General features: G+C 38.7%; 1 protein-coding gene across 4 annotated transcripts in view; it reads left to right on the top strand.

Annotated features, from left to right (window-relative positions):
- Positions 1–1,224: 1,224 nt before the first annotated feature.
- The window catches only part of LOC309878728 (RCC1 and BTB domain-containing protein 2), a 33,742-nt gene continuing 13,044 nt past the window's right edge, over positions 1,225–21,922 (top strand). The window contains exons 1-11 of one of the 4 annotated variants that reach the window (XM_082761605.1): positions 1,225–1,342; positions 4,065–4,129; positions 4,460–4,582; positions 7,425–7,465; positions 9,760–9,823; positions 12,667–12,825; positions 13,278–13,428; positions 15,460–15,626; positions 16,292–16,450; positions 17,982–18,089; positions 19,834–19,976. In XM_082761605.1, coding sequence (XP_082617731.1) covers positions 9,782–9,823; positions 12,667–12,825; positions 13,278–13,428; positions 15,460–15,626; positions 16,292–16,450; positions 17,982–18,089; positions 19,834–19,976 — 929 coding nt within the window. In that variant the 5' untranslated portion in view covers positions 1,225–1,342; positions 4,065–4,129; positions 4,460–4,582; positions 7,425–7,465; positions 9,760–9,781. The remainder of the gene's footprint in view (positions 1,343–4,064; positions 4,130–4,459; positions 4,583–7,424; positions 7,466–9,759; positions 9,824–12,666; positions 12,826–13,277; positions 13,429–15,459; positions 15,627–16,291; positions 16,451–17,981; positions 18,090–19,833; positions 19,977–21,922) is intronic. The other 3 variants (XM_082761604.1, XM_082761606.1, XM_082761603.1) reach the window with 3 other exon arrangements.

Below are 21,922 nucleotides of genomic sequence, written 5' to 3' on the forward strand. Positions count from 1 at the left end.
CTTTTAACTTCTGTTTGCTCCACTTCTTATACATTCAGAAATGCCGTTAGCATTTCTTACTTTCACACTTTCGGTTATTGTTCACCGCCCTCAATCTGTTAGCAAAATGTTTCACATGCAGACTCTTTGTTTGCAGATTTGCTTCCAGATTTAAGGGCTTCACTGTATTAAACCCCATTTTGTTTGAATGGGTCAAGCACACCATCTGTTCCAGTAAGTGTGACAATTGCTTCTCCTAAAAATGTTTGTCTTTCTGCCAATCTGAAAATGAATAGCTTGGTACCATTGTCTGCTAGACTGACGTTATCATGTATATTTTTACATTTACACACGCATCTGAGATCCGGCAACCTTTTTCCCCTGAAATGGGTACAAGAAAACAGGAAACTGAGAAATGAACTTGGCAACAGACAATAAATTGTAATGTGTTTTACTGTGATCATTGCATTTTGCATAAAAAGATTATGAATTGTGATTGTGGTTGTCCTGATACCCTCAAAAAAAAAAAAAAAAAAAAAAAAAAAAAAAAAGATGCCCTGAGATGCTCCCCAGGTGATAAAGGAGTTTCATTTTTGTCAGAGCACTAGCTCCTAAGCCACAGGGGTTTCTTCTTCTGAATAAGGTTCCCACAAGTGGAACCTAACAATATTATTGAATAAAACAGCAAAGGTCTCTGACCACATACCACAGCAAGGAAGCAGGGTATATCAAACTGAAGGTAGGAGATATGACCAATAAACACAGGGATGCTACTTCAGAAAACACTTAGGCTATCCTGCTGAGGGGGAGCTAAACTTTAAAGACATATTGGAAGAGAGATGTAGTGCTTAGGGATATGGTTTAGTGGGGACTGTTAGTGTTAGGTCAGAGGTTGGACTCGATGATCTTGAGGTCTCTTTCAACCTAGAAATTCTGTCATTCTGTGATTTCCCTTGGAAAAATCATTTTAAAAATTTATTGCGCGTACAAATAGTATACCACAATGCTTGGTGTTCCCATAGCAATCATGGTTTTGAACACGTCTCTCACTGTGTGGCGTTGTCACACCTATTTAAGCCCAGCCAACAGCCACGCCGAGCACCCAGCTCTTCCCCAAAACCCTTAGGGAAGAGCTGGGCTGTGTCTCCTCAGCCTCTCCTCGCCTCAGCTCGGCGGCAGCCGCACTCCCAGCCCCGAGGGGCCGCTCCGGCTGCGGGAGGAGGATCCCGGGGAGGTGCTACCTCCCTTCCCTCCCCCTCCTGCCGGCTGAGGAGGCGCCTGAGAGCGGCTGCACCCTCCTCGGCCCCTCTGCAGGGAGGAGGAGGAGGAGGAAGAGGAGGAGGAGCCGCCGCCTGCGGGGAAGGTAAGCTATACGCAGCGAGCAGCCCTTCCCTCTCCTCCCCATCCCGTCCCGTCCCCCGGGCAGAGCCGCCCCGCTGAGGCGAGCGGCGGTTGGGACCGGTACGCGGCGCCCCAACGGCCGCCCAACCCCGCCCCGCCTCAGCCGCCGCCGGGCATGGCGGGCGGGCGAGGGTGGGACGGGAAGGGCGGGCGCTGCGCCTCCCGCCCCGCGCCGGCATCTTGGGGCTGCCCGCTGAGGGCTTTCCCCTGCGAAATTCCTCCGTGTTTCCTTCCACAGATGGAATTTTTCCCGTTGTTGAGTTGTGTTGTGGTTGAGAACTGAATAAAGGATGTTTACGGGGGGTATTGTGCGTCCTTGTGAGCCGGGGGGGTGAGCTGGTGGCAGGGTTTGGGGTGAAGGAATGGTGGAGGGTGTGAAAGGAGGCACAGGTAAAAGAAAAAATGAGAAATAATGATCGTGCTGCATGTGGGGTAAGGGAGAAATAAACGTGACAGAAAGGCACTTGGTGGTAATGATGAGATGGGCAGTAAAGCAACAGGAAAGGTATAAAAAAGAATCAAGCTTATCATTGCTTTGATGGGGAAACATTACAGGAGCTTTTGCTGGTGTGTGCTATAGACCAGAAGAGCTGGATTTTGATGAGGATAGTGCTTACTGAGAGACAATACTAGGAATTTTATCATAGGTGGGCTTCTTTGTTAACATAATTTGTTAGCATCACGTTCTTACGCAGAACTGCTCTAAGCTTGCTGAACAGGCACTGAATTGCCCATTTCTCCGTGTAAAAATTTCTGAGAAGTGCTTTCAATCCAGGATCCCATTTGTAGTTTGATTATTGACATACAGTACATAGCTAAACAAAGGTTGAAATTCATGATCTCAGGAGGGCCAACCTTGAAAAATCAAGAGGGTTAGTTCGTGATGTCAGTTGCACTGAGTCCTGAGGGCCCTGAAAGTAAAGAAGGAATTAAATTGTTTTATGCCAAAGATAAAGTTTATTTGGAATTAATATCCAAAAAAAAAAAAAGGAAAAAAAAAAAAAAGGTCTGCCAAACTGTTACTTATCTCAAAAAGAACGTTGTGCAATAAAGAATAGAAAGAGGTTGGATAAACAAAGAAAGCTGCAGGAGAAAGTGTAGTGATGAAGTGAAAATTGTGCAATGTAAGTTTGAGTTAGTTATAGGCAAGTGTTTTTAAAGCTTCTTTAATCATCTAAGTAAAAACAAAAACAGAAGTAAAACTTCTAGGTGATAAAGTTGAGGTAAAATAACCTTGGCCTTATGTTGCGTGTGGTGTCTTGCAGTTTGGAGTCTTGCTGCAAGTAGATTTAATATTAGATGCTTAAGCTTACACTTTAAGGAATAACATTCTGTTTCTGACTTAGCAGATGGATGTTTCTCAGCTCTTAAAAACTATGTCTAATCCCATGCTCTTGCCATTTTTGTTGGTCACTTACCGTTTCAGAAGACTTAAAGAAATACCCAAATTTACAGTTAGAGTCATTTACTCACCAAGAAATACCACCCATTTTTTTTTCATATGCACGTTCTATTTACTATTGTATGTCTCCAAACTGCAAATTATATCTTTTTATGCAGACAGCTATAATTATCAAAGTTTAAACAATTTAAATTCTTAGATCCAAGTATAGAATATCCATTATTTGTATCTATATTTAGATAATACTTTTATATTTACATGCTAGATGCATATACCTAGGCAAATTCTGACTTTGTACCAGGGAAGGATTTGGGTCTGCACCATCCTTCAGCCCTGCCTGGCCTTCTGTGCTGGGTTCATGGGAAACACTCTTGCAAGTACCCAGTGTTACAGGGAGGTCTAAGTACAGCCACCAGTTCACGCTGTGGTTGTGTTAGACATAGTCTTGAAAAAAAATCCACTCTTGGTGACCCAACGTGCAGAAAGACTGTGCTAAATCTAAGTGATGAGTGTAGAAGAGACCCAGATGTGGTTTAATAATGCTTATGGGCTTGTTTGTTTATTTTGTTGTTGTTGTTTTAATTAAGGCATGGAATGTTTTAGAAGGTAGCTTTTATAAATTACAGTGTTTAGCTTAAATGGGGCTAGAAGACGTAGAAGGCCCTTCCTTGGACACGTAGGGAACTGGTTATAGGTTAGAACTATAGCAGCTTTCCTCTTCAACAGATTGAGCAGGATACGTATTTACTGCGTTATTTTGCATTAATTTGCTATGCTATGTGGTTGATATTTTTATTAAAGTTATTTTAAAACCAAATCTTCAGAATACTTTCATTTCCCTAAAGCTGGTTTCCTTGAACTCTCAAGAAGGAAAGTCAAAATGAAAAATCGATACAGGTTTCAATTCTACCAAAATGGTTATATGGTAAATTAAATGCAGTGTTTTAAACGGACAAGACCTAATAACTGCATCCTTTGTTGATATTTTATTAGGTTTGTCTCTGTATGGATTACAGGAACTGAAGAGTGTTCAGAGTTTGTCTAGAAATTTGGCAAAGAGAAAGAGCTTTTCATGTTAGTTTTCTGAAAATCTGGAATAACTCACATTAAAAAAGCGAATATTTTTCTTTGACATCTCGGGTTAGATTTAGCTTATATTAGATTTAGATACAGGGATAACATCCTGTTCCCAAGAAACTGTCTAACAAATTGTTTGATTATTTTAATATACTTAAAAGATATGGAGATAATGCTCATTATATTTTTTTTTCTTTTAATGCAGAAGTAAACCACTAATTACGTGAAAATGGCTCCAGCATCCTCCTATAATGGTTTTCAGCATTGAAGGTAGTTTGTGCATTCATTTTCCATTATATGAAACATTTGATTGCCTTCAAAAGGTATTTTTGCTCTTGTATAAAAGAGTGAAAGTACTTTAATTCAAAAATATTTTGTGATCAACACCTTTTAATCATTTTTTTTTTAGCTGCTGACCTTGAGATTTCAACATAGATTTGCTGAAGACTATTTTCTATTCTTTATACTTCTGCTTTTTGTTGGTTTGTTATATATTTTCTGTTCCTTAATAGGTTTTAGTTGTTTCATTCAAATCTTTATATTTTTTTCCAGTCAAGTAGATGGATACCCAAAGCTTTCAAATTCTTTTTTTTTTTTCAGGGTGACTGGAGGGTTTGTGGCATGGAGAAAAGAATTTGAGATTTGTTTCTTCTGCTTTAAGCGTTTTCTCTCTGGTAGATGACGATGCATTTTTCCAGTCAGTTCCACTCTTGCTGCTCCCTGGTAAACAATACACCATTCTACAGCAATGATGATGAGGGACAACAGTTCTGAGGGGGGGGGAAAAACAGAATAGGGATGGGAGAAATAAAGACACTTAATATGGGCAGTGTGTCTTACCATCTGTTTTTTATAGGACTTACAAAAGTCCTATTGAATTTCATAAAAATTAATCAGATTTTCTTCCTAGCCAAAAGCTCCAAGGTTTGGGGCTTTTTTTTCTTTTTTTTTTTTTTTTTTTTTTTTATGGGGGTGACGGGAAGGTGGCCCAGGAATCTTCATATGATTTTCAGAGCAATTTTGTCACTTAGGGCAGAAATTTCGCACCAGATCCTGACACTTATTTTTAAACCATTGAAGAGTTGAAAGGTCATGTCATCTATTTTCTTTCCTGCCTTCTCACTTACTTCAAAACATTTTTCCCTGATGTATTTGTTCTTTACCACCACGGTAGTAAAGCCGAATTGAAGGGCAGTGCTGAGGATGGGTTATAACATGGTATTCACAGTAAATTCTTTTGGTGTGTCCATGTTCCCTTGTTTTATGTTGTTTGTATCTTATCCTACACTGTTTTCATTTATCTCAATTAATTTATTTTGGGGGGATGATGAAATTACTTGGGGGGGGGGGGGAAAAAGGCCTTTGCATACAGATTTCAACCATGTAGCTCCAGTAAATCTTTCATGGTGTAAATGGGGCCTCCAGCATAAGAAGAACATGGACCTATTTGAGTGAGTCCAGAGGAGGGCCACAAGGATGATCAGAGGGCTGGAGCACCTCTCCTACAAAACAGGCTGAGGGAGTTGGGGTTGTTCATCCTGGAGAAGAGAAGGCTTCGGGAGACCTTACAGCAGCCTTCCAGTGCCTAAAGGGGCCTACAGGAAAGCTGGGGAGGGACTCTTTGTCAGGGGGTGTAGGGATAGGACAAGGGGGGAATGGCTTTAAACTAAAAGAGGGGAAGATTTAGATTAGATACTTGGAAGAAATTCTTCCCTCAGAGGGTGGTGAGGCCCTGGCACAGGCTGCCCGGAGAAGCTGTGGCTGCCCCATCCCTGGAGGTGCTCAAGGCCAGGCTGGATGGGGCTTTGGGCAACCTGGGCTGGTGGGAGGTGTCCCTGCCACGGCAGGGGGCTGGGACTGGGTGATCTCTGAGGTCCCTTCCAACCCAAACCATTCTGTCAGTCTCTGATAATTTCAGTGGGGTCATGCTGGATCCAACCGGTAGAACTGATTATCATTCTAAAAGAGAGGTGGCATCTGACAAGATGGTTTTGGCTGAAGCTTTGGTTCTGCAGAGTGAGACAATAAGGCTGTCTTATTTTAATTAGATTTCTGTAGCAGTTTATTTTAATTAGAAATTTCTGAAGTAGTTACCTACTTCACAAGGTCAAGGATGTCAGTCTTTCAGACTGTCAAGACTGCAGTTGTTCGGAGGTTCTCGGATTCAGCCTCTAAATTGTGTGTACTTTGCTCTTGAAATTAGTAGGCAGCCAGTGAAGCTTGCATCAGAAGCCAAGAAGTCACAGGATGGTGTCAAGAAGCAAGTAGGGAATGAGAAAAGAGCGTGCTTTCGTTGGAGATAGCAGCTCTTCAAACAACCACTTACTGTTTTCCAGGGTCTGCAGTTCTTTGGTAATGGAAAATGCTGCATCAGTGGAGGAGTAAATGAAGGTCTGAGTTCTGTCAGTTTATGGTCAGCACCAGACAGGGTAGTGACATTTCAGTGTTTGTACGTGAAGAAGGATGATAATTTTGAAAATAGTCTCACGTCTTCCTGGAAAGGGAATGTAACCTCTTCAGTGGGAATAGCTGTCAATAATATTACTGTTCTGTCCTCTCCTGCAAGGTCACTTGAACAATTTAGCATCGTTTCATGCTTTTTCCTGTACGTGGCTGCTGAGAAATCAACACGATCAGGCAAGGTTAGGTCCTTTTCCTAAAGGAAAGCAAGTCCTTTTTTTCTGTGACTTTTTCCTTCTACTCTTTCCAAGGCCTTTGGTTAGAGTTATTGGGGTAAGAAGCTCTAGACAGACCTTTGATTCAGCAGATGAGATTCAGAAATGCTGAAGTTAAGAGCAAGGAAATGCTAAGTGGAGTTCTGGTAAGGAAAAAAAAAAATGTTTGCTTGCCAAGTTCCTAGAGAGAGAATCTACAAGAATATTTACATTCAAATGAGTTAGAGAACCTGTATAAATATTTAGGATTAAATGGTCTGGTTAGACTCTAAATAGAGCTTAGTTAATAGAACCAGCATTTGTGTTCCTTAATTTAATCTTATCTATACCACAGAGGCATACGTAGTCTGCCCACATACCGTGGCTGGAGCAAATCCAGAGTCAGAACTTACAAATTGCACAAGTTGACTCAGGCTGCCAGAGTACGCTGTCCAGACTCTCAAATTGGACTTGGATTCCAGATAGGGGATTTGTCAAAGTTCAGTGTAAATACTTTTAAAACACCGTGTGCTTCCTCAGAAAATGGACACTTACTATGAAGTTTCTTCTTTAAGATTTTTGTGTTAGGTTTTTTTTTTAAAAACAGTGAATATATATATAAAGTTTTAATGCATGAGAAATATTTCTTGCTTATCTGTTTACTTTTGAAAGTAACTATTGCTTTTTTTTTTAGTTAGTAATGATTTTTTTTTTTTAGTTAGTAATGACTAACTATTCTAAGATAAAGTTTTGCAGCAATTATGTGTGTATTTCAAGATTTTGTAGATTAACAGCCCTAAAAACTTGTCTCTAATAGCTCTGACTGTATTTTTCTTCTGTAAAGTGCACAAATATGAAGGTTTTGTTCTTCAAACATTTGATGAAAGTACTTGTTTTCCTTTGCTTCACAGTACATCCAATGGTAATTTTTTTGAAGGAAAAATTCCTAAGGGTAAGCAAACATGAATCATCGCTAGTATGTTAGAGGTACTCAGATAAGAATGATTGTTATGTATGCATAATGATTTAATATACTTTCTTTGTCTTTATTTATTTTCAGGATCTAATAGTTAATATATACTTTTAAATGAATTACATGTGTTTACAAAGAACACCTTTGCAGATGCAGACATTTGACAATCAATATGTACTTGTATTACAACAAATGAATTTGAATAAAAAAATAAATGGGTATCATCTGAAGCATCCTATGTACTGATACCCTATGTAGGACTGATCAGAAATAAAGTACCTGTGTTTGCAGAATGGTTTGAAGAATGGAGTTGCAGGGTAATTTTCTCATGTTTAAGATAAAACATCACTTCTGAATTGTGAGGATGTGTAAGTGACCTCTGTTCTTGCAAAAAGTTAGTTCAAAACTCTGGGTATGTTTCTGGGACTCTGAAAAAGTAGCGGGCTGGAGATCCTTTCGTTAGGTTACTGAATGGTCCATACTGATGTATCTTTGTTTATACTAGCAGGTAACCTGCTTTTAACGTCAAACTATGTGCTTTTGTCTAAACAGAAGAAATGGAAGTAAAACATTAGAATGATGAGTATCAGTCGTGTATCAGATGGCTTGCAGAAGAGAGACAGAATCCTGCGTTCACTTACATTCAAAAATTCATAGTTAATAGTTAAGCTCTTGGAAAACCCGTCAGCTGTGTAGGCTAAGGGTGGCGAAGAAGTGGATTACACATATCAGCGTTGACAGGCAGTGTTGAAAATTGAAGCTGCAAAATTTTGCATGGCCTTGATAGTCAGTTCCACTCTTAACACTGCTGCTGTGGTTGACATTGAACATTTCAGAACTGCAGTTTGGGAACACAGCCCTGCTCTGGTCATGCAAAAGGCCTTAATTCGGCAGGTTGTTTCTAGTTTCAGTGGAGAGAACATACACAGCATTAACTGGTTGTGTTCTTGTTGTCTGAACAAGTAAATGAGTTGAAGAAAATAAGAAAATAACAAATTTCTTAACAGCAAAAGCATGCCAAGTTACCCTGTATTATTAAGGTGTAAAGCATGGTAAATGGCCATGTGTGTTCCTTCAGGGCTCTGTTCAGTTGCCTGAGCATAACTGACAAGTGCTGGTTTAAGGCAAAGAAAGAGATTTTTGTCTTTATTCAGTGAATTAAATCATATTTGTTAAATCCTTAAAACTGACAATATTTAAATCCTATGAATTTCATATATTCTACATCTTTGGGCTTGGTCTTACAGCATGAAGGCTTCTGTAAGAGACATGTGTAGTAGTACATTAAATGGTTTTATAAAGCTACATTTCTACACTTTAAAAGAAGTACCAAGTCTTCTGAAAAATAGCTAAATAAAATGGTGGATTCTTGTTTATTGCATGTTATTGTGTTTCTAATCAGAATTTTCCAGACATTTTGTTTTCAGTGAAATGTAAACAGATTTTTTAGCATTGGCTGAATCGGTGCCCCTCCGAGAAAATGACATTTACCACTTTCCAACTTGCTGAGCAAAAGAAGCCTGCACAGCTTCAAAGCTGCTTCGTGATTTGTGCAGTTTTACTGGAAATGGAGTTGCATGGCTTTATGTTAGGGAATTATTTAGGGATAGCAGGGGCATGCATATTCATGTGGGAAGAAACATCTGATCTGGAAATTGTTTCTACTGATGATGCACACCACAGAAAGCATGCAGTTCTTTTACAGAGCTGGCAGTATTTTCTGAAACAAAGTGGATATTCTAACAATGCTCAGTAAAACCTGAAAAGCCCCAAATGTTTATTTCTAACACCGCTTTTCAAAATGGAACTGGAATAAGAACATTTGAAGGCTTATGCCAGAAATGGAAAGCTTTGTCCAGTGTGCTTTTTCGTTTTCTTTTTCTTTTTTTTTTGAAAGAAATGTCTTGAAAAATTACATCAGCAAAGTTCTAAGTCTATTTTTACTACAATAAAAAAATTAGAGTATTGTGTTTATTAAAACCTTTTCCTTTCTGATAACTGACTAATTGTACTACTTATTTAAAATAAAAAAAAAAAATGTCCAAAAATTCCTATTTAGGTAAGAATACAAAATAACGTAGAAGAGTAGAGTCCATCTCACTGATCACTGTGCGGTTAAATATAAAAACGAAATTGTCTGAGCTTCATGATTTTTGTTTTCTCACCCAATACAGGCAAATAGTTCTGGCTTAATATGAAGTGTGTATAGTTCCATAAAGTATTTTTGCAGCAGTAATGATATCCTGATTTTAATCACAATTCTCTCTCTGCAGGTGGACACAGGCGCAAATCCATATGGAGGATGAAACTCCTCCTTCTCAAGAAGTCAGTGCCAAGGTCAGAGTGTGACTTTGTTACGAATTTCATACTGCTCTGCTCAAGAGGATTAAGCTGGCTTCATTTAGCACTAACTTAGTACATGCTGGTAGCTTTCAAGATAAACATAAAACCAAAACTCCAGGTATAAAATGATAGTTGGAAAAGAAACGCTACTTATGTGATCCACAAATTGTTAGAAGCACAGTATATTCATTTGATGCGGGTTGAATTGCTCCCTTGTCTTGCAGCATTGGTGTAATTTAGAATTAAGTTCTAAAGTTACTTGTTTCAGCTTAATTTTTCAACACGATGAACTTGTAAGAATTAACTTTTGTAGCATAATACGATGAAAAAACTCCATCCTGTTTTTCTTTTTCTTTGAAAATCCTGCGTGTAAAATTTCATGAAACATAGCATTTAGATTTTGACCTTAATGATAGCGCCTTGTTAAGGTGAGCTGTATGACAGAACTGAATACCCAGCTTTTAGACTGATTGCTGAGGTCAAATGAAGTTTTAGGAGTCCTTGAGATACAGCTGATACACCTTTGCGATAGGTAGCTGTGTCATATGAAATCTCAAATTCTTGTCTAGCTCTGCCTGTCATGAACCTGTGCAATATAACGAGGGAGCTAATCACTGATGGGACATAAATATTGCAGGCTGGTACTTCAAGCTGTCTTTTTTTTGGGGGAAAAACATATGATGGAAAGTGAGGGAGAGGGAAAAATGTTAAAAAGTGAAAGAATGTCTCTTACTAAGTTGGATGAAATTAGTGATTCGAGAGATAGGATTTAGATTATGTTTTAGTCTGACAAAGTCTGTTAATAATTCTTCTGTTTAAGGGGGAAAAAAAAAGTACTGTGAGTATTTTTCCTGGGTGCTTTTTATAGTACTTTTTTCGGAGTATGATTTTAATGCTAAGAAATGCTACAGTTTTTGTTTTGTTTTTGTTTTTTTGTAACCCATTAATTATGAGGGTAGGACAGGAGTTCTTTGTAGAAGGAGATTACACAAAAAAAACTTTGAGATGAATGGGTGCTCATTCATCTGCTGTGTACTTGGAATTGATAGCCAACATTTTAAAGAAACCAGTATCTTACTTTGGCGAGGCATTGGTAAGGGAATCTACAATTGAAGGGCACCCTGACTGTCCTTTTGAAAGGACTTTGTCAGTCTTGAGCAAAAGTGAGATGCAGTTTTGTTAATGCAATTGACAGACTAGTCTATGATGCTTTTGCTTCTCGTTATCATACTTAAAAAGTCCCTAAAATCTTCCATAAAATTCATGCTAACCTCTTGACATGGAACAAACTGTTCTGTGAAAAGCAGATTTATGAGTCCTGATTTTAGATGGATACATACCCTTAATCTCTTATAATTTTGCTACGTGTCATGGAAGACAGCGTTTCCTAAACTGGCTTGGCCCTACTTACTTGCTGGCTGACTTCATCATGTACGTGTGTGATTCTCCAGTTGCCTACTGCCAAATGGATTGTGTAACAGCTGAATCTTACTTCCCTTTCACTTGCAAATTTGGCTGAAAATGGTCACTGAATCTAGTTATTTGGTGTGAGGGAATGGGGAAATAGCTACTGTCATCAAGACCGCAGCTTTTTTTAATGGAACGTGACCAACCCTCCTCGTTCCTTAGAAGTATATTTGTTTAGAGATTGAAATTCACAATTTATTTAGGGATTTATCTCTAGTTTCAAGCGTTTTATCTGTGCTTCTGTGAACATTTTTTCATAGTAAGTGGTATTAGTCAAAAAAGCAATATCCCTAAGACTGACATAGGTGACTCTAAACTGGAATTTATTCACATTGCTGTTTCAGTCAGAAGAAAAAAAGTATTCTTTGACAGTTCATTTTGTAGGTCTGCTGCTTCCTAGGTGTAAGCAAATCATGCAGTCGTTGCTGTTATGTGGTGAACTACATAATGCCATGATAGGCAAAATCTGTTCTTACTTAGCTTCAGAGTTGGCAATTAATAATACTTTTCTTCACACCCAGAACTTATTTTAATTTAAGTAAAGAAGCTTTGATGAGTGTTCTGTGCAAAAATTGCAGCTAAATTTCGATCCTGTAACATTTTTCTGATTTATGCTATACTAAAGCAGGAGAAATGTAGGGTGAGACTCAGACATTAACTTGACTAATTTTAATGTCTGGAGAGAGCTTTTTTTTTTTCTTGTTCTTTGACAAGAAACTTGTTATTTCTCCTTGACCACGCTAGGGAATGTTCAATTATCTTTTTTCTTTTATTATATATTTACTTACAAATAAAAATATTCTTAGAAAGTTCCCAAAGATTCAATAATTGTTGAAAGACAGACTGTTTCAGAAGTGAAGAATAAAGGAAAGAGTTTCTCAAGTTTTCTCAAGTTTCCATTTTTAATACATGAAAACAAATGTATATATTTATTAAATATAAGTATATTCTTGGGCAGTTCTTACATGTCTTTTTCTTTTTTCCTCTTAACAATAATGATAGCATCAGAGGAAAAAATACATTATTTTCAAGTTTTGGATGTAAACTTCACACCTTGAAATTAAAATCCTGTATATTGAATCCTGTAACTAGCAGTTATGTTGTATAAATACAATGAAAATATGACTGCAGCATTTAACTTTTTATTCTGTACTTTTCTTCATGTGTATTGGTCCTTTCTTTCTGGATCGTGATATCATTTATTTGTTTATTTTAATGGCTTTGCTCCAATTACTGTTCTAGAATTAAAATATATTTTGTGGTTGTAAAGGTTTGTAGTGGTATATCTCTGAATTTATCCTTTTTACTGTGCAAAGGCATATACGTTTCTCTCTGACTAGGTATTTGATGTCGTTTTTCTTTAACATCAGGTCTTGGAGGCAACGTTATTGTCAGCCCTGAAGATGCTGGATGTTGGGAAATGGCCCATTTTTTCTCTTTGCTCACAAGAAGAGCTCAAGTTAATTCGTCAAGCCTGTGTGTTTGGTAGCGCTGGTAATGAAGTGTTGTATGCGACTGAAAATGATGAGGTAATTGTTCAAGTGCATGAACATCACATACTTGGTCATTCATGTGTCAAGTTATTCTGAAAGCTAGTACTGTGATCGTATACCTAGGACAAGTTGCATGCTGAATACCTGATCACTTTGATTACTGCTAAGACATTTGCAATGTGAATTACTGGATTCCTACCATGATCAGAGAATAAAGAGAAGATGGGGCTAGACATTTCTTGGAGATGCATGGACACAAGTTGGAGCATGGGAAATTCCAACTAAATATTAGGGAAAAAATATTACCATGAGACTTGTTAAATCCTAGAGAGCTTGTGAGATCTCTTCCTTGGTGTTGTTCAGGACTCAGTGGGACATGGCCTTGAGTAAACTGATATATTCAGACTTCTGTTGAGAAGAGGTTTGGACTAGTTGACCTCGAGGTCTGTTCCAACTCAAATTATGATTCTGTGATTCTTTTATTACAGGTTTTTGTGCTTGGCATGAACTGCAGTGGGTGCTTGGGAACAGGAGACATCCAAAGCACTATTGAACCAAAGAGATTAGATTCTTTGTGTGGCAAAAAAATAGCCTGTCTGAGTTATGGAAGTGGTCCTCACGTTGTTCTTGCTACAGAAGGTAAAGTATGACACAAATACTGCTTTTTTGGATAGTTCTGCTTTAATTAGTCAAGCAGGAATGAAGGGTCTGTTTGGGGAGCATAAGAGAGAAAATTGGGATACACAGTCTGGGCTATCAAGTCTAACATACTTTCATTAGCCAACATGACGTGCTACTTCTGTTCATAGCTAGTTCTTTTTGTAAGTTTCTCAAGCTCTGCTTTGATCTTGTTACTACTTCTGGAAGATTTTTTAGTACACAAGTTAAATTTGGACCTTCTGGTTGGATTTAAAATGTGTTAGTGGCTACATTGTGCTCCTGTTCTTGTGCCAACATTGTCCTTCAGCTAAAATGCATCTTTTCCCTCAAGTACTTACTTCCAGATGTGCTTTAGAACTTTCATATTGCCTTTTCTGCTTTTTGTTTTCTGTTGTCTCATTGGCACTCTGTTGAAACATATACCATGCTAGCAGCCCTTCTGCAGATCTGTTCGCTATTAAGTACATTATTTTTGAAGACAAATGACTAATGTTGCATTCTCAGTGAGATTCTTTTAGAGCCTGCCCGATAATACTAGTATTTGTGTCTCTTCATTAATGAGAAGAAATCTTGTTGACTAGTTTAGATTAGATGACTAAAGGTAGCTGACCTGAATTACGTTCTCTGTGTGTAACTATTCTTTATATACCATTACATCCCATGATTTTCCTCAGGGCCACCCATTCTGGAAGCTTTTTACATGTGCACCCGCATTTTCTTTTGAGCTTTGTTGCTGGCAGATTTACTCATACCCCATCATACTCCTTATCCAGATCATAAAGTGAAATATTGCACAAGAACAGGTCCAGAACTGATCCTCGATGACTTTTACTCGTAACTCCATTCACGTGACTGCCTGCCATTCATCATAGTTTCTTTTAACCTGCCTGTCAGAAAGCCCTTAGGCATTAATGCAAGAGTTGTGAAATACATATCATTCTTTTAGTAATGAAATGGGGAGAAGGTTGTTTGTATTTGACAACGTAAAACCAGTAGATGCAACCTGTTATTATAGAGAAATATTGGTTTAGTGTAGCACATCTTCTCTGGTTAGTTTTGGGGAAACCAAAACTAACTTTATATGGAAACATAAGGAGTCTGGTGATCTCTTTAGACATCTGAAGGCGTTCGATGTCAAATCTAGCTCTCTTGGACTAACAGCATAATTTAGATGTAGAAGATGGTGACAATGGTAGACGAGATGAAATCAGAATAACTATTCACTAAATCTGGCACTATTGAAACAAGAGGATACCTGATACATGAAAAATGTGAGTACAAAAAGGTGTTAGCTTCATGAAAAACAGGCAAATACACATACTTGAAAGTAAATTAGAAGGGTTGTGCCTCATAATATCTGTAATCTGTTCTAAATGCTTGGGAAGTATGAGGGGAATGGGCTGCAGGTTCATTTTCCCCCTAAACTTTTTTTTTATTACTAGTCAGAAACAGAATTCTGCACTAGATAGACTAGATGCGTAACCCAGTCAGACATTTCTTGCATTCTTAATTTTACTAGCATGTTTCTCAAAATACAAGACACGAATGGCATGTTTAAATAATAAATAGCAGCATTGCCTAATTGTTTTTTCCTACAAGCATCCTCATATATATTGCAGTGGGATGAGAAGCTTATTATTTGAACTTTCCAAAAGTGGGAAATACAGGGCCAGGACACAGACGGAAATTTTGGCTGGCTCTCAGTAACAAAGACATAACCTGAAATGGGGACTCCTGTCATTTCATCTTTCTCTCTTCTGTATCGCTCTGTCTCCTTTCTTTTAGCTATCTGATTTCTTTTATGAAGATTATGGTGGTACTATCCTTTAGGATTTGTGGTAAACACTATGAGAAGATGGGATAGTCCATAGGATTAGGATCCAAAAAGGGCACATGTATACTTAAATATGTATAATGTGTTATTGAATTTGGCTTTTCAGTTTGTAATTTTATGTTATGTAGCCATTGGAAAAATAGATTTTGAAACTGCTTTTTACGTTTTTATTGTAGAAGGAGAAGTGTATACGTGGGGTCATAATGCTTATAGCCAGTTGGGCAATGGTACAACAAATCATGGTTTGGTTCCCTGTCAAGTCTCCACTAACTTGGTGAACAAGAAAGTCGTTGAAGTTGCTTGTGGCTCTCATCATTCTATGGTGTTAACATCTGATGGAGAGGTGAGAAAAGCTAGAATAAATCTCTCTTTTCTCCTAATGAAATTTTAGTACATGAGAAACTGGAAAACATACTGCACCTAGTGCATTGGTTGTGCTTTCTGTCCTCAGGGTGCTGATGCAACAAAAATGTTTAGCAAAAATGGGAAATCTGTTAGTCTATCTACTTTGAAGTGCATGCAGGACATGGATTTCAGTGCCACATCTCCTTGTAATAAGAAATTATCATTTCTTCCTATTCTATACCTTACTGTAGATGCTTAAAAAGTATTAAAACTGACATCAGTTTAAATTGTGTTCATGTCAGGAGTTTTACCCAGTGAAGTAAACAGTTTTATCATCATTTACTCTGAGATGCCATTTGTGTGCAGTCAGTCATTCTGCTCTGGGCTCTGGAAATCGAACAAATCTTCTGTACCATTGCAACTGTTGTGTTGCCTCTTAACTTTGTTTGGTGGAACATTAAAGAATGGAATATATAAATACTGTGAGTGGCATAGTTTTGATAGAAACAATTATATTGTAAACCTATGTATCTCCCTAAATCTTAAAAGAAAATGTGAACACAAACTCAAAATGTATTTTTAATGCATGTAACTTCTTTCTTGAATGCATACTTAGAGCTGCATGTTATAACCTCTTCTTTGATGACAATCCTTTTCTGACAGGTATACACATGGGGTTATAACAACTCAGGCCAGGTTGGGTCTGGCTCAACAGCTAATCAACCGATTCCTCGAAGAGTTACCAGCTGCCTACAAAATAAAATAGTAGTTAATATAGCCTGTGGACAGATGTGCTCCATGGCTGTGGTGGAAAATGGAGAGGTAGGAAATTTTAATTGAAATTTATGACTGCATTTTACTGTATGTAGTATCATAGGATTTGGGTCATTTTAAACCTGTCAGTAATGTACTATCACTGGGAAAAGCAGTATTTATTTCCAGAATCCCTCAAATCCACCTGCTTGTACTGTTTGTAAAAATCTTTGTCATAACTTGTGTTTCATATTCTCATATACTTAAGCACAATTTCCTATTTGTGCTGGTTATAGCTTCTTTTTTAGAAAGAAGTTGAACAGAAATTTGTTCACTAATATTTGGCTTCTTGGTTTATGAGGTTACTCATAACATTTATCAACTATTACTTTGTATCAACTACTGAAGTTGGCTTTCCTGAAGGAATTCAGGTATTAAATTTCAAATTTACATCAAAATACAGTTCTGAAGGAAGAAAAAAAAAAGGCAATGCTTTAGAAGGTCAGATTTTTACAAATGTAGTGATAAAATCATAAAAGTATGTGTATTTAACATTCCATGTTAACTTCATGATAATGTTAACATTTCTTTTTAATTTAACTGATTTACTGATTTCTAGAGTTGGTATTATATTCTAACAAAAGAAGAAAGTACTGATTAATGTTATCCCACTGCTGTCTTTATAGCAAAATAAAGTATTTTGTCTATACTAGAATCTTATATATCGAGTGTGAAAATAATCAGTCAATACTTTCTTAGTTTTCAGTGCCCATATATACACATTATCTCAAGAAAAAAAGAAAAACAGAGAAAATAAAAGGATATTGCATATGTTTTTCCACCTCAATACACCTTGAATCCCTCTATTACTTTTTAATCTCCGTTGTGAGGGTATCAAGGGGATATATTGTTCCTTCTACTGTAGTTCATTTGAGCTGAAGACTTAGGGCAGCCTAGTTCCTCTCCAGATTCATCACTTCAAGCATTTCAGTTTAGACTTTGGTAGCTACTGACTGCATTAGAGTAGTGTAATATGTCACTGAAATTACCAGTACTCAGTGTTTTCCTTCTTATATTCATTGCAAAACCATTAATAGTCTACTCAAACTGCTGTGAACTTCCAGTTTATACTTGTTTTAATATGTTTTCTTCTGTGTTAGAAGATTTTTGAATGAGAAATTAGCTCTTTTAAAAAGGGAAGTATTCATGCTGAATTTGCTCTGTGCTGGGGAATGGCCCTATGAATCACTTATTTTCCACTTTCATACTCATCTTTTTTAGAAGTTATGAAGGGTTAGAATTTTAGATGAGCATACACTTGGAAGTTTTAACTGATGAAGCATCCAAAATTTGTCATTTCTGGTACAGAAAAACATATACATAAAAGAAATATGTAGTTATCTGTATATTTATGTAGGGTTTGTGTATATATGTGTATATATACACACATACTTACATGTCTACATATACAGTGCAGATCCTAAGGTGTGGGAACTTGAAATATTGAAAGAAATTATTATGGGAACAATGAAGTAGTTGTGTTGGTTTCAGAAGAATAATGTACAAGCAAACAACTGAAATCCCTGTTTTTGTTTTTAAGGTCTATGTCTGGGGTTACAATGGTAATGGGCAGCTTGGACTGGGCAGCAGTGGTAATCAGCCAACACCATGCCGAATTGCAGCCTTGCAGGGCATCCGTGTACAGAGGGTAGGTGTGTGATGCTCCGTGTCAAACCTTTTATGAACAACTGAAAAAATGCTAATATTCTGCATGTGAAGAATGTAGTCCCGGATCTTTTGTTTAAAGTGCATTTTATCAGAATGAAAACTTGCATCTTAAACTGAACCTCTGAGAAACTGTGACCCTGTGGAGTTCAGTGGGAATTGCGCCATTGTTTTCAGTGAGGTCAGGATTTTACTTAAAGAGGACTAGGAATTTAGAAATGTTCGGTCCTTTCTAATAAATATTTTTTCCCAACATTTGTAATAAATGCTATTTTTAATAAAGTCTTCTTAGGCTACCCTATTCTTCATTAGACTGTATTTCTGTCTGGGAAGAAGCTTCAGTTTAGTATTTTTGTCCTTCTGGCAGACTTAATATCATTTTTAGAATTGCACTTCAGCCACAATCACTAGCAGGTGTTTGGAGTCAGACTAAGCTCTCCCCACTTGCTTTTAGTCAACAGTTGGTATGATTTCATGGCTGGTCTTGAACTTGGGTGGCTATTCAGCTCTACCAAATAACTGAGCTGCCATCAGTCCTACTAGCAAATTGGTAACTTCTTTATAGAATATTTCAATCAGAAATATTTAAAGTAAATGCAGAACTGGTACTGAAAGTTTTAAATTGAGACACTGAGGACACTGTCAGGAAAATGACGTGTTCTGCTAGGAAAAAAATGTTTTTGTAAGCTAGTGAGAATTTACAAGAGTGTGTTGAACTTTGAATCATAATTATCACATTTAATCAGATAAATTATGGATTATTATTTGAAATTGAAATTGAAGTGAGCTCATTTATTACATAGTTTTAGGTCCTAGGATGTAGTCTGTAGCTTTGCTGATAACAGTTCCTACTGGAGAATAATATAATAAAGCAAATATATTTTCCCCCACGTGTATTGCCCTGTTTAGATAGTATGAGCTTCCAGTCAGTTTGCCTTAAATCTTATTTCCATCCACTTCATTTGCTTGATACCCATTAACACTAAACTGTAGACATCCAATCAGCAAATCACTTAAGCATTTACTTCATTTAAAGCATATCACATGCTTCCTGGATATCAGTGGACTACATGTACTTACGCTGTATCTGCTTTGCAGACTATATAATGGTACATGAGCTAGTTTTGAACAAGGTAAATTGGTTTTAGACAGTTTCATCTCTTTTTACTTCTTGGATGGTTGCTCCTGTTGCTTATCTTGTATGGACACTGGTGGTCCTCAGGCCCAGCTGTGGAGAATTTCCTTCCACTGATATAAATTATCTCTGGAGAGATAAGCAGCAGAGCTGGCAGAATGTAGGGGACAGTTTTGTGTAATCAGGAGTTGGGGAGACCTCACCTGTTTTTATAGTGGTAACCTATTCAAGTAGGGGTAGTTGCTTATAGTGCAGGGTTAGTGCAAGACTCGGTCTACCTCTTTTCACATCTTTTCAGCACACTGTCCATATTTGCCATGTAGCTTTCCTTCTTTCTCAGTCCCTAGGTATTCCTTTCTGTACTCTTTAGATTGTCTAGTCATTTTCCTCACTGATTTCTTTTTTCTTCAAAGTCACTTTTCTACTTTGTGTCCCATTTTAATCATCTTACCTGTATTTGTCATTTTTTAAACTTTTTATTAACTATAGTGAAGTACAATCAATAACATCAATGTATAACATAACACACATCTGTCTATATTAACTTTCTACTACATACAAATGAGATTTTTCTTTTTATTATTTCTTACAGGTTGCCTGTGGCTGTGCACATACGTTAGTGCTAACGGATGAAGGTCAGATTTATGCCTGGGGAGCCAATTCGTATGGCCAGTTAGGTACTGGGAATAAAAGTAACCAGTCTTACCCTACGACAGTTGTTGTGGATAAGGACAGGTAATACTTCCATTCTATCAGTCAGACATCAGTTGGCATATGTTCAGAAGAGCTACAGAAAATTATGTCATTTTTAAACTTATTTTTTTTAAGAAACAGACTATCATTTTTTACAATAGTTCTTTTGCTGAGTGTGAACGGATTGGAAGCTTGTCTGACATACAAATTCAATGCATTGAGGTTTGATTTTCATAGAATGGCTTGGGTTGGAAGGGACCTAAAAGATCACCTATTCCACCCCCCTGCCATGGCAGGGACACCTCCCACCAGCCCAGGTTGCCCAAAGCCCCATCCAGCCTGGCCTTGAGCACCTCCAGGGATGGGGCAGCCACAGCTTCTCTGAGCAGCCTGTGCCAGGGCCTCACCACCCTCTGAGGGAAGAATTTCCTCCTAACATCTAGATTAAATCCCTCTCTTAATTTAAAACTGTTCTCCCTTGTCCTTTCACTACCTAACCACCTAAAAAGTTGCTCTCCATCTTCCTTATAAACCCCTTTTAAGTACTGAAAGACTGCAGTGAGGTCTCCCAGAGCCTTCTGTTCCCCAGGCCGCGCACCCCCAGCCCCCTCAGCCTTCCCAGGAGAGCTGCTCCAGCCCCTGCCCACCCTCATGGCCCTCCTCTGGCCCCGCTCTCCCAGCCCCACACCCTCCCTGGACGCAGCACTCCAGGTGGGGCCTCACGAGGGCAGAGCAGAGGGGCACAATCCGCTCCCTGCCCTGCTGCCCACACTGCTGGCTGCTGCCTGGCTTTTTGGCCACCACAGCCCCAGATCCCTCTCCTCGGGGCTGCTCTCAGTGAGCTCTTCTCCCAGTCTGTGCTCATGGCTGGGATTACTCAGATGCAGCACCTGCACTTGGCCTTGTTGAGCCTCGTTGGGTTCACGTGGGGCCACTTCTCCAGCCTGCCCCTGTTCTGTGATCTTCCCAGGCGCAGAGGTGAGGCTCACTGCTCTGTAGTTCCCTGGATCTTCCTGTCCAACCTTTTTAAAACTGGGAGTGATGTTTCCCTTTTTCCAGTCACCTGACTGCCAGAACTTTTCAAATAGGATGGAGAGAGGCTTGGCAGCTCCATCAGCCCATTCCCTCAGGACCCTGGGATGCACAGCATCGGGCCCTACAGACTTGTACCTGTTCATTTCCATCAGGTGCTCTCTAACCTTCTCTTTGCTTGCACTTTGCTCCCCCAGCAAAACCTCACCCAGAGGTTCAGGGACTCGAGAGGTGTGGGAAGCCTGACTGGCAGCAAAGACTGAGGCCAAGAAATTGCTGAGTACCTCAGCCTTCTCCTTGTCTGCTGTTACCAGTTCTCCCCTCTCGTTTATCAGAGGGCACACAACTCTCCTTGGCCTTTTTTTTCTGGCCAGCGTTCCTAGAGAATCCCTTGTCATTCTTTGCATCCCTCGCCAAGCTCAGTTCCAGCTGTGCCTTGGCTTTCCTGCCCCCATCCCTGCACACCCGGACACCATCCCTGTGCTCTTCCCAGGCCACATGTCCCTGCTTCCCCTGCCTGTGCATTTCCCTCTTGCACCTCAGTCTGACCAGCAGGGCCTTGCTCAACCACAGTTTTCCTGCCTTCCCTGCTTGATTTCTTACACAGGGGATGAAGAGTTCTTGTCCTGTAAGAGCATCCTTGAATAGTTGACATCTCTGGTCAGTTCCTTTGCCCCTAATGGCAGTGTTCCAGGGGATCCCATCCCCTAGGTCTTTAAAGAGCTGAAATTTTGAAAAGAAAGAGCACTGCACTTCGTAGGTCTTAATTGCAGTTTCTCTTTGCTGGTGTAGTTCCATTATTTGAAGCCAACAATAAAAGCTTTAATGCCTCTGAATATAAATTGTGTTTTACCATGCTACATTTGACAAGGAATACACACAGAAAAGGTGAAGAGTGGACATCTGCAATACGTGTTATAGCTGCTAATAAATCCAGCTCATCACCCAGGGGAGAG

This window comes from Aythya marila, assembly GCF_965140915.1.
Source record: "Aythya marila genome assembly, chromosome: 1".
Classification (NCBI taxonomy): domain Eukaryota; kingdom Metazoa; phylum Chordata; class Aves; order Anseriformes; family Anatidae; genus Aythya; species Aythya marila.